General features: G+C 36.4%; 2 protein-coding genes across 2 annotated transcripts in view; both read left to right on the top strand.

Annotated features, from left to right (window-relative positions):
- SCLY (selenocysteine lyase) overlaps nt 1–15,731 on the top strand; it is a 121,923-nt gene that overhangs the window by 36,215 nt on the left and 69,977 nt on the right. The gene's annotated exons all lie outside the window — the stretch shown is intronic.
- Nucleotides 4,144–9,822, top strand: ESPNL (espin like; the record flags this gene model as incomplete). Its single annotated transcript, XM_081954053.1, has 4 exons — nt 4,144–4,173; nt 4,306–4,455; nt 7,549–7,728; nt 8,263–9,822. 4 exons carry the CDS (start codon nt 4,144–4,146, stop codon nt 9,820–9,822), a joined length of 1,920 nt encoding a protein of 639 aa, XP_081810179.1.

Here is a 15,731-nt window from a genome sequence, read left to right as displayed (position 1 = left end):
CTGGTTTAGTATGATGCAGAGATCAGGCAAATGTTTCTGTTACAATCTGGAATAGGTTTCATATTTTCCATATTAGTCACTTATTTCCAGTTGTTCTTTCCTTTTTGTGAACAGAAAAAAACATGTGGCACAGACACAGAACATGTCTAGAAAATCAAGAACTGCATTTATATAAGGCTTTTCCTGCCTGAGATGGCATTGATTTTTTCACTGATATTTTCAGATGTTCTCATGCTGTTATTTGCTTCACCTTACATTTGATAGAATATATACCGGTAGGCTTTATTAATTAATACCAAATTTCATTTTTTTTCAGCTCTTCTTATATCAGATAATTTAATCCTGTTTCTTCTTCAAGCACAGACATTGTTTCCTCACAGAATTAATTATTTAACTGAAATATAGCTTCAAAAAATAGATAATGCAGTAGTATATTCCCATCTTAGAAATAAGAATTTCAGTGAGGGATTTTTAATAATGTCTTGCAGAGTTTTGCAACAGTGAGGGGTCCTTGGTACTCTCTGAGTTAGCTGTTTTTATTGCAGGCATTTCATTACCCAAATTAGGTAACATCATTACAGTAGTGGCCTAATGGGAGAAGTTATCTATTTAAGGTGATAAATAGATATAATGTGAATATTCCCCAGCTACAATGTTCCAGTTTTAATTAGAACAGTGACATTGAGTAAGGGATGTGCTATTTTTTCTTTGAAATTGCTATTTTGGGTTTTAATATAATCTCAAATTAAATACAAGCCTGAAAAAGGGAACCTAATTTTTTTTTTCAACTCACATTTTCAATAGCTGCAGATTGAAATATGAGTTAGTGCTGGAAAATGGCAATAGAATGGAAGCAGGAAAAAAGACCAAACACTCCCCCCCTCCACACCGCCTAATGTTCCTTTTCAGCTTACCTGTATCTGCTTAATTTTTAAGATAACAAATACCTAATTTTTTAAATAAATAAAATATACTAATATATTAAAAACTATTTAATATACTAAAACCAAAATACATATTACATTATTTTCAAAAGAATCTGTTCACTTGTCCTGTGAAAGGATATTCTAGGTTCCCTTTATTTAAACATTTGAAACAGGTGGAGATAACATTTCTCCACTGCAGTCCCTTCAGTCTAGAATAGCTTCCCAAGAGAAGATAGATTGGCACCCAACCCATGGACCTACAGAAAGCCATTTAAACAATGCTGTTTTGCAGAGCTTTTGATGGCCCCTAAGTGCCAGTAGGATGAGGTCCCGGTGAATATTTCATTGATTTACTGCTGAATAACATTGATTGTATACTTTGTTTATGGTTTTATTGTGAACTGCTGGGAGTTATTTGAAGCACAGCTGTACAGGTAATCCTTGACTTACAGCAGTTTGTTTAGTGACTGTTCAAAGTTACAATGACACTGGAAAAAGTAAATTATGACCATTTTTCACACTTACGACAATTACAACATTCCCATGGTCACATGATTTACAGTCGGATGCTTGATAAGTGATTCATATTAATGATGGTTGCAGTGTCCCCGGTTCATGTGATTCTCTCTTGTGACCTTCTGACAAGCAAAGACAATGGGGAAGCCAGCTTCACTTAACAACTGTGTACCTAATTTAACAACTGCAGTGATTCACTTAACAAACATGGCAAGAAAAGATGTAAAATGGAGGCAATACTCACTTAACACATTTCTCATTTAACAACATAAATTTTGGGCTCAATTATGGTTGTAAGTAGAGAACTACCTCTACAGAGATACCAAGAATAAATGAATTAATATAAAATAAAAACCAATTCAAAGAGTGATTTTGCACATAGGTGCAAGGTAAAATTAGAGCAACCAGCCAATGTTTGGGCATTTGCTCAACCTAGTTCAATTCCTAATGTTGGAAACCTGAGCATTGTCAGACAAATAGGTGTTCTTTGTCTGTTGGCTACCTTAGCTGATTGTTTTCGTTGTTTATAAAATCTGTATATTTTAAGAAATAAGTGAAAAAGGAATGGACAGCCAAGGCAGTCAGACAACACCCTTCTTCCCAGTGCCAATGCTCTAACCCTTTGTGTCACTCTGCCATCTGATGCCCAGACTTCAAATATTAATGCAATGCTAATTGTGACTTCCTGACCTCCAACCTTTCTGCTGCGACTACACAGTACATGTTATGTCTGTCTCCAGGAAGAATGATGAATTCTCTAGCTTTGCTTCCTTCTTTCATATTCACTGGTTTGTTTAAAATTTCTCATCTTCCTAAAACTGGATCTAGCCAGACAAGATGATATTTGCCTCATCTTCTTTCTTCTCTCGCGAATGGACTCCATAAACAAATGGCAACGTAAGACAGGTATGTAAATCTTTGGCCATGCCCACAGTTCTACCTAGCTATGATATACCCTGGCAATGTTTTTTTTTTGCTTTTCAGGCAAGTTTTCATTTTGTTCCCACCCAAAGCGAAAGACAATCTTAAATCATGCATTAGGGGAAATTAGATGATTGGCAGAGACTTGGAAAGAATAATAGAAGGATAGGGACCTGTAATGGGGACAGTTAATTTTCAACTGGTATTGCTTTCTGCCCACTCAAGGGCAGAGAGATAGCACTTTAACTCAGTAGTGAGACAAGACCTCAAGGTTTGAGACAATCCCATAATTAGTGCCATCTTTTCTGCCTGCTGGAGCACAAACACTATGAGCTTTTGTAGGGGGAGAGATGTACCAGAGACCAAGAAATGCATGTCTGTCTCAGAATATACAAACCTCATGGAGTAAGTTCTGCTATCTCTTTTTTTTTTATTCCTCTCTTGGGGTTCTCCAATATCAGATAATGCATTTCCATTAATTGGATGGGAAACTATTGAGACTTTCTTTCTGAGGGTGAAAAGTGACTTGTATTGCTAGGGGTAATACTAACCACCCAAAGTTACCTTGTGGTAAGACAGCTGGTCAATAAATTTAATTAATAAATAAACAGAAGAAGAAGAAGAAGAAGAAGAAGAAGAAGAAGAAGAAGAAGAAGAAGAAGAAGAAGAAGAAGAAGAAGAAGAAGAAGAAGAAGAAGAAGAAGAAGAAGAACAACAACAACAACAACAACAACAACAATAGCAGCAGCAGCAGCAACAACAACAGTGTTCCAATATCTGAGGGATTGCCACAAAGAAGAGGGAGTCAAGCTATTCTCCAAAGCACCTGAGGGTAGGAGAAGAAGCAATGGGGGAAACTAATCAAGGAGAGAAGCAACTTGGAACTAAGGAGAAATTTCCTGACAATTAGAACAATTAATCAGTGTAACAACTTGCCTTCAGAAGTTGTGAATGCCCCAACACTGGATGTTTTTAAGAAGATGTTGGATAACCATTTGTCTGAAGTGGTGTAGGGTTTCCTGCCTAAGCAGAGGGTTGGATTAGAAGACTTCCAAAGTCCCTTCGAACTTTATTATTCTATTCTTTTCTAACTTTGGCAGCTAAAATAAATGTTAAGTTACCTCATTATCTGATAAATGTAAGGTAAAAGTTCACCTCAAGTCAAGGTAATTTTTTTTGTTTATACAACCATCTATGTTTGGTCATTGTCTTCTGGGGTGTTTTTCGATTTCCCAATCTAGTCTATATCCTTCGTTTTGCTCAATAGTCTCTCATCCAATTACTAACTAGGGCCAACAAGGTGATGAGGGTAGGGGTGAAGTTATTAGTTTTTTGTGGGGGGGGTTATCTTTGTAAGCCACCTGGAGTTACTGAGAGTGAGTTGAGTGGCCATATAAAAGTTCTTAATAAATTTAAAAGCTTAGCTTCCAAGACCAAATGCAACGTTATATTGAAGTACTGGTAATAAGCAAATACATTTCAAACCAATTGATTAATCAGATTTTTTAAAAGACAGATGATTGATCAACCAAACCTTTAAAACTTTTTAATAGACTAAATATAAAATAGGCTTAAACACAATACCAAGCCTTATAAGATAAATAGCATACCCTTTCCCTGCCTTAAAACCTTCATTCACTGAGGATATACTTATACTGATCATATCTGACTAGCAACTACAAAAAGTTTTCGAAAACAAAGCCCTACTCATCTATTCTTTTGCCTAGATGTAGAAACCCCAGGGACTGAATTGAAAGCACAGAGAAGGTACTTGTAAACAATGTGTAAACCAACAAGCCATATGCTCAGTGTAAGCAACAGTGCATCTGAAGGTGTCTTTGAGACTGACTTTTGGTTTATCATAGAATGTATAACTACATTTTTCTGTGCTCAGGAATAAGAAGAGAAAGCAAACTATGTGCCTGTCTCTTTATCACATTAGGACAATGAACAGTATTGTTCTGACAGTGAAGAAGCTCAAGTTTTCAAAGCCAACGCACTGAAGCAAAAGAACACCAATATTGATCAAATACTAAGAATTAGACATTATTTTCAGATATTGACTGCAGATACAATTATGGAGAATAGCCAGGTAATAGCTATACTGGTGGGCTTTGGATCTTATAAGCTTATTTTGAGATACTTTGTTTCAATTTTTTAATTATTTATGGAATTTATGTGTGGGCAGTTGTATGTAGATGCTAATACTGCTTTGATCTCTCAAGCACGATTAGACATACAGTACTTCTTAATTAAATGAGTTATTTGTGGTACAGAGGCAAGTAAGGTCCGGAAGTTTTTATTTTGATACATTTTCTAATTGCTTTAGAAATTCTGGAGAGTTGCTATTTGTGCATGAGTGCATGTCTCCGTGCATGTCTCTGGGAGAATTATAACTCTCTCATTCCTTTATCATTATTTACTATGCTAAGCTGATTGAAATAGAATCCCAACTTCCATTTCAGCTTTATGGCTTCTTCATAGAAAATCAACAAACTGCTTTTATATTTCCAAAGACAAATGTGTATGCTTGTTCTATTTTGAGATAGAAATGAAATGAAAACTTGTCGGTCAACTATAAGTTATGCCTCAATCATTTAGAAAGAAGTTTACCACACTCTTCAAAGATAATCCAGTAACTAAAGTTACACAGGTACCTTTTCTATTTAACTAAATTGTTATCAAATATAATTGATAAACACGCCAGAAAGACATTGAACTCTACCACATAAAGGGAAATTCCTGTCTCTATTCCTGGATGTACAGCATATCTAGGACCTTCAGAAAATCATGTGTACCTGGGAACAACATATTACAAGCATGCAAATTATCTTCTTCTAAACTTCCAAGAAGGAGATTGTTCCTATGCTATGTCTCTGCTGCAGAAGGAATACACATACTCATATTTGTGTCTCCTTCATTGCACTATGAGTGAGTTCGCAATGCAAAACCAACTCTCCACCTCATAACTGTTGTATATACAATTGGCATGCCGAATTGTATCTTCCTTGGGAATGGGCAACCAATTTGTAGTGTAGCAGAGCTCAGACAATTATTTTAAAAATAATAAAAAAGTAAATGACAGGGAGAGCAATGGATATGACCCCAATTCCAACCAACTCCATAATAAACAAATTTCTCAATGTTCCCCCTTTCATGTCTAAACATTTCATCCAAAGTTATAAGAGTGTCAGTTACAAGTTGGGAATGAAATAGTTCTTTTTTTTCAGCATCTGTTCACCTAAGAAAAACTAATATGAGGAAACCGTGAAGAAAATAAAGTCCAAATTAAGGAACTGCAAACTGATCTATTTTCATTCCATATTAATTGTTCACATTGAATAAAAATAGCACTGAGAGCACTAGCTGTTAATATTATCATATGACTATGAATATGCCAGTTGTCCCAGGACATTCCCACATCACAACTCTATCAATTTAAGGTCAATCCTGGACCTTTATTATTCCCATGATACTGATATTTTTGAAAACTGAATTGATTCTTTTCTGATTCAGTGTTGGTGTATTTGGAATTATACTATAAGAAGTATTTCTTTAGAATTCTGTTGCTTTGAGGAACTTAGGAAAAATCAGTTTCTTCATTTATAGAAATTTTTATGTTAGTAAACCTTTCAGCCTTTAGGCCTTAGCTGCCTTAGTATGATTTTCAAAGGAAAAGGTATTTTAGCAGTTTTGGTGCTTATATTTTTTGTGCTTGATTAGACAACTATACATAACAAATATTTATCGTTGTATTTGATTTATTTAATTAATTTCCTGCCTTTGTTCTGAGTGTTCAGGGTATATTTCCCTAATTTTATTTTCTTCAACAATCCTTTGAAGTAAATTTTACTTGGAGAGACTGACTGTCCTAAAGAAGCTTGCTGGGTTTTGTAGCTGACTGAAGATTTGAAACCAAACCTTCCTGGTCCAGGTGAACTAGCTTAACTGCTACAATACAATGACATGGATCAGTGAGTTGCAAATGCAAGCAATTCGTTTTATTTTCCTCTGGAGCACTGGTGTCAAACTCACCGTGTCACGTTGCCGTCATGTGACATATCACAATTTTTTCCTTTGCGGAGCTGGAGTGGGCGTGGCCTGCGTGTGATGCATCCGGCCCGCAGGCCACCAGTTTGACACCTCTGCCCGGGATTAAGGATTAGGGAATTTCCATTTCTTCAGGAGCTGTCCTTCTGATTTTTTAATTTTTAAAAAACTTGTTCTTGGTATTGTACCGTCAGGAATGATATTATATCAAAACTGCTTTTGAGAGATTGGGAAGTGCAAGTCCTAGTGAAATATCTAATGCCAGGATAAAACTCTTGTGAAAATTGTATAATGGTATCTACAACTTAGAATATCACATTCTTCCTTGCTTTATATTGTTAACATAAAACCTTTTGATATATCATGTCTGAAAATTTAACTGTAAATTTCATGATCTAAAAACACAAAAAAAGAGGTTCTTATTAGCCACATGCCAGTTACTGGACTGGTAAATTTAATCCTGAATTCTGAGTATTTTACTCATAAATTTAACATAGGCTGGTAAGGTTTTTACCCAGCACCTTTTAATGAAGCTTAACATGTTCCTGAACAGAATGCGTGATTCCTCCAATTCCTTCCTTCCTTTGACTGAATCCTTTGTCAAAATAGTTTTTTTTTCAATTTTTTATTTTATCTATTTCTCAAAGGTCCAGTAAATAATACTTGAATATTATTAAGGTTTTATTTTTATTAATAGGTTTTCTGCCTGATAATTTTTTAAAGTCCATTAAAGATAAATTGAGTCCATTGAAGATAAATAAATCTCTAAAGTAAGCAAAGATTCACAGTAGAATTCTCAAAGCCTGTCCATTGAGTGCTTATCTTTCAATCTGCCTGATATCTTTCATGTTCCTTTGGCTTTCGTATAATCTTTCTTGGTGATTTCTTCCAGCTAAACTTCCAAATTGCATTTTTTTAAAAATGTTGCAAGGTCATGCTATTTGGCTAATCAATCATAGATTTTCAGAAAAGATCAAGCTAACCTACACATTTCACTTTTCTGTTCTGTTCCTTTCATTAATCTTAATTTCTTGAGAAAACGTTGCTATAACGTTTTACCTATATAACTATTTAAACTATTTGAGGAGACATTGTAAGGTGCTCTTAAACTTTGAAATTAATTGTCCCTATATAGGGTGGAAAAATGAAGATACAAAATACTGTATCAAAGCTAGACAGGCTGGGAGCACTGGATATTGATGCATTGGTGCCTACCCATGATGAGCAAGGTTTCTGTATCCCAGAATGGAAACGGCAAGTGATGGTCAGAAAATTAGAGGCTCAATTAGCATCTGAAGAAGACATGGACAAAAAGGTATTTCACTCAGCTAATGGGATAAAAAGTGCCTCTTCATTTCTTTTCTAACTCATATTTATTTATTTATAATTTCAGTTGAGTATTTTGTTTTGAACTAACTATGTTGAAAACTACTTCTTTCCCCCAAATTCAAGCAAGGTACAAAGTACTACAGAAATCATTAAATTTGCAGTGGGTAGGTGGTGGCTGGGGTTACATCTTCTTCTTTTTTTGGTGGAACATATTGTCCCTCTATTTAAGGATGCCTTAAAAACCTAAATAATTCATATTTACAAATGGAATTATGATGTAAGTAGACAAACATTCACTTGGATTCATTTCTTATTGAAACACCAGATTATCTTAAAAATATCTTCCAGTTGCATACTTTGGTGTCATCAATAAGGCTTGATGACTCCAAATGTATTTAAGATGCTGTAACTCCACTAATAATGTCCTCGAGCATTTGTTCATGACAGGCTGAGAAGTTATGCCTTTGAATGAACATGACTTGATACAGTTTCTTCTTGTTTTCTTTTATGCCCTGTCCAGAACGAAGGAAGCTGGGTGCTAGATACTGATGTGTGGCAATACTCACTGGATCACAAGGCTATCCTTGGCCCTTATGGGGAACTACTAACAAATGATGATTTGCTGTACTTAGAGAACCAGGTTAAGAAGCTGCAGATTAAGAAGAAATGCCAGGAGTTTAAAAATGAGCTGGGACGTCTAACAGAAGAGCTACAAAGTGTTTTTCCATCTCCTATTATCAGTGTCACAGTCAACCCGCAGTTTCTTCAATCTTTCTCCCAGGATGACAACCAGGAGCTATCAGACTGGTGCAACCATGTGTCTGGAATAGTAAAAAATATGTCTCTACTTCTTAACAATATAAATAAAAGCAAGAACGAGGGGGCTAATGAGAAGTCAGGCAAAACAGTTTTTTTCCTAAGAGATTCAGCCAATAAAGAAATCATAGAAAGTAGTGTCTCTGTACAAAGTCTGAGAGACAATTTTGAAAAACATAATCTTTTGAGTTACCACAAAACTTTTGAAACCCAGGTTTTGAAGAACATGTCCTTGGAACATGACACAAGCAAGGAGTCGACACTTCAAACATTATTTAGCATCTGTAAGACCAAGAGGCAATTAAGTGGTAGAGAACATAAACTTGGAGAAGTGGAAAGTGCCAGTGATACCAACATCATCCATAAACAATTGTCCTCTGAAGCAGGTGGGAGCTGTGTGTCAATCACACAATCTGCCATTCTCCGAAAAGAACGAATTGTGCTACTTTTTCTAAGTCATTGGAAGAAATCTACATATGCTCCCTCTTTGAAACTGCTGACTAGGAAGACACTAAGTAATCAGCTACCTATAAAAGCAGATCTTGTAGACGTTATAGCAGAGTTCAGAAAACAGCAGGATCCTTTGCAGAAGCCCTTGAAAGAAATGAAGAGATTTGTCCATTTAGTTCAACAAAGATATGCTATCAAGAAATTAATCAGTCACTGGAAGGATGTCATTTCTTTGCTGTCATCTCAGGAGATCAGACGTCAAAGTCATGAGCAAACAATTTATTCTCCAGAACAATTCTTACCCTACGTCAAGGGTAAGCCTACTGATTATAACAGTTTGAGTCTTGAGCTATTTATGCTTGGCTACTTCCATATCCTGGAGCTGGATCTATCCCCTGAAGAACGTAAAGGAAGACATCTCCTTTGCTTTGAAGTTTTCAATCACCTGGGTAGACATCAGTGGGAAAAAGTGCGTGCCTTTCACAAAGCAGTGATTGATGAGATTGCAGCAGGCAAAAGAAACTGGAAAGATAGTTTTGAAGATATCAAGGAACATTTTTTTGGTAATAATGACATGACTAAAACCACAGAACTCCAAAGGCTGTCAATGGAAACAACTCCAACCACAATAACCAAAATGAGGATATCAGGTAGTGTTTTTGAGCCTGAAGAGCAGGTCTCAGGGAAATACTTTGAATTAGGTAACTGTAGTAATGATGATACCTACTGTTACATTGACAGGAGTTTTGCTTTCTGGAAAGAAAAAGAAGCAGAGATCGTTAGCTTTAAAGGATCAGGACCTTTACATTTGTAACCTCTGTTGTAAGTAAGAATGGTGTGCAGATTACACAAAGAACCTATATGGTTACTTCAGGGATATTGCTGGAATTAGCAAACATAAACTTTATGGAAATTACTAAGAAAAGTCTGCAAAATTCATGTTATCTATACAACAACAAAATGACACAGCAAAACCTAAACCCCAGCTAGAGTTTAGTTGGAAAGAATATCAAATAAAAAGGGTTGGAGGGAAAGGAGTGAATGCTTTACCCTTCTTGCTAATTCCATACTCTTTTTTTTCAAAAACTTCTTGTGTCCACCCAGTTTTTCATCTCCTCTAGCCAAGGCAACCCTCATTTTACCTGCATACTCACTCTGTCTGCATTACAGAAGTCACTGCTGTAGAAGGAAGCAACTCAACTGCCAAATAAATACTGGTATTTCTTCACAAGAGTTTTAAAAGGGTGCTTCATGTGGATATCTGACTAAAGCAGAGTACCTTGTCAAAAATCCGCACAATCCTAATGCATAATGGCATGGTATCCTTTGTCTTTATGTGTGAATTAACAAGGTGCTTGAGGATTTAAACACTGTTTCCATATTATTTTTGTTGATACATGTTCTCAATGCTCATATTTTAACATGGCATAGGATGTATGCATTTTACAGCATGTACACTGTCACCTGTACCTTTGAGCATGTATTTTGAAGAAATTCATTTTCATATAAAACTGGAAGTTAAAATAGTTCTGAACCTTTTAGTTTTAAAAGTATATCATTTTCCAGGCATGTGCCTTTGTTTCTTTTATGCATGAATTTCTGCTGTGCAACAGTTCTCATGCAAAGTTGGTTGTATTGTACCAAGCTATAAAAAGTTCAGCTCATCACCAGGTCTCAACAATAGATAGGAGCAAATCTCCAGAATTTGCCTTGCATTTCAGGGGCTTTTTTAAAGGAACAACATTGATGGCTTAAGCTTGCAGTTGTTCAAGACACCTATTTCAACCCTTCACCTTCATGACTCCTTCTCCAAGAATATGATTTAGTGCCACAACATTCTGTTCAAAATCTACAGCAATCCATAGAAGTTCATTCCCTTAGGAATTTATTATCCTAATTTTTCTTAGACGGATATTTAAAATTATCACTATGGAAAATCACAGACATTGCAATAGAAAGGCCATTTTATCTAGCAAGTGAATTACTAATCAAATTTATGACCATTTATTCAGAACAAAAAGTATTTTTCAACTATTTCCATTTCCAAGATGCATGCAGCCAAACCTGAAAATTCTGCTTGATCTGTTTGCTTTGCTGTTTATTCACCTGGTGTTTTCAGATAGTCAACTGAAGAGTTATTCCCAAAACATAAAAGCCGCCGCATAATATTGCTGCATATTCTTCTGGGGACACATATGGGGATTTTGCCCTCTGACACATCTACAGAGGAGGAAAGCTAGCAAAAATTCAGGAAGTGTTAGTCCTTTCTTGCTTTTTTGAAAGGAAGATTTCCCCCACCCATACCTGTTTGGAGCTTTTTGAATATATAACTACAGACAAAAAAAACCCTTAGCCTATAAAATTGGGTCAGCAAATTGGTCAATAAAATATATTTTTTCACTTTTTCAAAAGGGCGACTATCTTTGGCTTCTTGTTATTTTATACTTATCCATCATAGGTGTGAGCTTTATATTACTGAAATAGAAATTTTAAAGTCTCATATTATGATAGTTTGAGAGTTTGAATACTATATTGGATGTCTAATGTATTTTAATTTAGAGTAAGGTATTATTACTATTATTTGGAGGTCATAGGTATTTCTCCATAAAAGATTATAATGTGGGTTCCAGAATCTGAATTAAAAACATTTATCTCAGTTCAAACATACAGCATTCCCATGTAGTTATTCTTTATAAAGCTCTTACTTTTTACAGTATACAACAAAATCCAGCATTTTATCTGAGGATTTTTACTCTGAAATGTAAAAAAAAGTGTTTATTTCTAACCAGGATATTTCAAAAGAGCATCGTGGGTTGCACTGGGTTTCTACACTGGGATTGTTTTCAACACAAAATACAATCTCAGGTCTTCCTTATACCGTATTAACCCACATTATTGCTTTTCTGGACCAGTTTTATCTGGTGGATCTGCTGGATCTCAGTCAACATTCTAGCAATATAAATAAAACTTTACATTAAACAAAAATCTGAATTGTCTTTTGTTTTCCTTTGCCAACTTTTGAGGACATTCATATTGCAGCTAATAGCTTGCAATATGAATGTCCTCTTTTAAATATTGTTGTAAGCCAGATGTTTTATAAGCTATATGATTTAAATCTGGAGTATGTTATCTGCTTTGAGATCCTTTGGCCATTGGATGGCATGCAGGAGCTATGCCTATTCCAAGAAATGGGCATTCCTAGTCTCATTTCTATTCCCATCTCCTATTCCAAGAAATTCCAAGAAACTAAAAATAAAAAAGATATCATGGCTACTCCCCATGTCTTTAATAATTGCATGCTGCTATCATAAATTTAAATTTTTGCTATCAAATGTTTGAGCCAAGGACAGGGAGAGGCACAGGAAGGTGTGGGAACTTAATTTGTGTCTCCCTGATTTAAATAAACTAACATATTTTCTTAATCAAAGCATATTTTCAGAGGCTTGTAATTCATATTATTCTTATTTCAACCAAAAAAAACCCTCATCAGAGTGATGATCATAAAGTTCATGATCACTGAAGTTGATTTTATCATATACATATACGTACGTATTACATAAGGTAAAGTTTCCCTGGCACATATGTGGTAGTCGTTCCCGACTCTAGGGGGCGGTGCTCATCTCCATTTCAAAGCCAAAGAGCCAGCACTGTTCAAAGACATCTCCATGGTCATGTGGCCAGCATGATTAGATGCCAAAGGCGCACGGAACATTGTTACCTTGCCACAAAAGGTGGCCCCTATTTTTCAACTTGCATTTTTACGTGCTTTCGAACTGCTAGATTGGCAGATTAAATAATGCTTGATCATTTGGACCCATTCTAGCATTTAAGTCCCCCCCTATAATTATTGCTGCTTTGGGGTATTTGTCTGAGCAGTCAAGAATAAAATCTTCTATGCTGTCCCAAATCTTGTTGATCACATTTTTCTTATTAAGTGGCGGAATATAGATATTAAAAAGCAAAATCTCCACCTGTTTAAATAAGAGTAATGTAGATACAACCCATGGCTGGAAAGGTGGCAGTGATACACCTTTAAATTGCAATCATGTATTAAGTAATGTCACAATACCCCCTTTAGCTCTCCCTCCACCTTGCTTGGGACAGCCAGGATTGAGTTAACCCAATAACCATCTAAATGAATCTCTGTGGAGGCCCAGGTTTCCTGTAAGAAGAGGATGTCAAATTGTGATATATAGTCAAAATTAAAAGAGTTGGTCTTTTGATGGAACAGACCAACCCGCTATATTCCAGGTTATAAGGGAAAGTGGGTCATCTTTTGCAGCTCATCAGGAAACTTGATTCATGCAAAGGGAAGTTGTCTGGTTGTTGCCATGGATTGAGGTGTCATCACACAGAGAATTGGCCTTCTTTAAAAGTAGGGGGGTCCCATCTAAGTCCTGTGTAGACTCCTGAGGAACTTGTTCAGGGTAAGAGGTTTTAGCACCAGCTAACAGAGCTTGCCATTCCGATGCCTCTTCTCTGGGTGTAGGACAAGGCGTTGTTAGGTCATATTTCATTCTTTGAAATGGTGGCTCTGATGTGGGTCAATTCTCCGTTTCTTGGTTTGGTGCTGAAGGTGTCATGGGATATTCACACAGGGATGAAAGCATCTCCATCTCTACTGGGACCTCTAATGCTCCCTTTGGGTCTTGGCTTCTATTTTCCATGATCTTGTATTCATGAAATCCCTTGTCCTCTGGGGGAGAAGTGAGAGGCTCAATTATTGGGGAAACCAGATGTATAAGCGGGTCTGCTGTGTCCATTGTGACCAATAAGGATTTCTTTAAATTTTCTATCTTGAATAATATATTGTCTTGTTCTTTCCTTGAATGGGTCCAAATGATCAAGCATTATTTAATCAATTTAAGATCCACTATGATGAAAATGTAACAGGAGAATCCCTGCATTCCAGACAATTTAAAGACCCTAAAGCAAATCGGGCAGGTTTGTGTGTAAGACAGATGACTGTACGTTTGGATCTTTGTATCCTTAATGGGTCCACATGGGGCGACTATCCAGCAGAATATACGTATCGGGAAGCAGGAAGAAAATCCACAGTTGATTACTGGATAATATCATATGACCTCCTGAAGTTCTTACAGAAGTTGGAGGTAAACTTGCAACTGGAAAGTGATCATAATGCAATACTCTTTACTCTCACATTACACCAGAAATCTCTAAGGGAGGCACAGCCTACCTACCCAGGTTAGAGAGTCAAAACACCCAGGTAAAAAATAAATGGAGAAAAATGCTAAGGAAGTTACCAAATGGATGTTAGCTCCAGAAACCATAGAGCAATCTACATCTCTACTAAGGAATAAGTTTGGAGGATCTTACTTAGAGGGGTTTGAAACTTCAATTTTAAATTTGAATTCAGTTCTCATTAACAGAACACCAGCTCACTCCAAAAGGCCAGTTTCAAAGAATAAAAAATGGTTCGATAGAGATTGCGTGCAACTAAAAAGGATATATAATATGGAGTACAAGGAAAGTAAAAATGCCCCTTTTGAAGATCACACTCACTACTTAAAGCAGCTGAAAGCACAATATAAGAACCTTCCAAAAGAAAAGAAAAGTGCGGCTCTGAAGGAGTCTTGGCATAGACGAATTGCAGCAGTCAGGACAAAAAAATACATCCCTTTTTTGGTGCATCACCAGAGGATTGGGGAAACCTCCCCTACCCCCAACTAATCAGATTCTGATTCATGCCCGGGAAGAATATTTTAGGGTGCTTTATACAGATCCTGACTATGTAACCAAGGAGAGCCAAATTAGTTTGGATCAAACTCATTACTGGTCCCTTGTTACACCAGAAGAGATATCCCGGTTGATTGGAGCCCTTAGGGCTAATAAGGCAGCTGGTGCTGATAATGTCCTGCCAGAAATAATCAAAAAGAACGCCAGTTGGTGGGCTCCACTCTTAGCATCTCTGTTTACATTTATAGATAAAACAAGCCATACGCCAAGAGATTGGAGAGTAGCAATTATCATACCAATTTATAAAAAAGGTAATAGAAATGACCCAGGCAATTATAGACCCATTAATCTTCTGAGCATTATTAGTAAATTGTATGCCAAACACCTAAACTATAAACTTCAGGATTGGCTAATTTCAGGGGGGATAATCAAAGACGAGGAAGCCAGTTTTAGAGAAGGAAGATCTACGGTGGATCATATCTTGGTACTCCACCAAGTACAAAAATACACATATTAAAAAAAATCCTTTCTTTTTGTGGCCTTCCTTGATTTTAAGCAGGCCTTTGATTCAATATCCAGGAACACCTTCTGGGAGAAATTAAAATGCATCACTATCGATAAACGCCTCCTCTTCCTCATACAAAAATTGTATGCCAATTCCACCTTGAAAGTGAGGTGCAATCCCCAAGGGAGTTTAACCAGCCCTGTAAGGGTACAAAAAGGGGTACGGCAAGGTTGCATCCTGTCCCCCTCCCTCTTTAACTTCTATATTAATCCCCTGATTGATCTCTTACAGAACCCTGATTTCCATCCGCCTAACCTAGCACAACACAAAGTTCCAATTCTCTTATATGCTGATGCTGATGCTATTATTTCACAAACCCCTGAAGAGAGCCCTGTAGGGCTGAAGAGAGCAATAACACTCGGCTATTGCAGGCAAAACAAGCTGGTCCTTAACTTTGATAAATCAAAAATTTTAGTTTTTTCTAAAAGACCTAGCCAATACTCCTGGAATATAGAAGGACA

Source organism: Natrix helvetica, assembly GCF_964273705.1.
Source record: "Natrix helvetica genome assembly, chromosome: 5".
Taxonomy (NCBI): domain Eukaryota; kingdom Metazoa; phylum Chordata; class Lepidosauria; order Squamata; family Natricidae; genus Natrix; species Natrix helvetica.
This window is presented reverse-complemented; position numbering and strand designations above follow the sequence as displayed.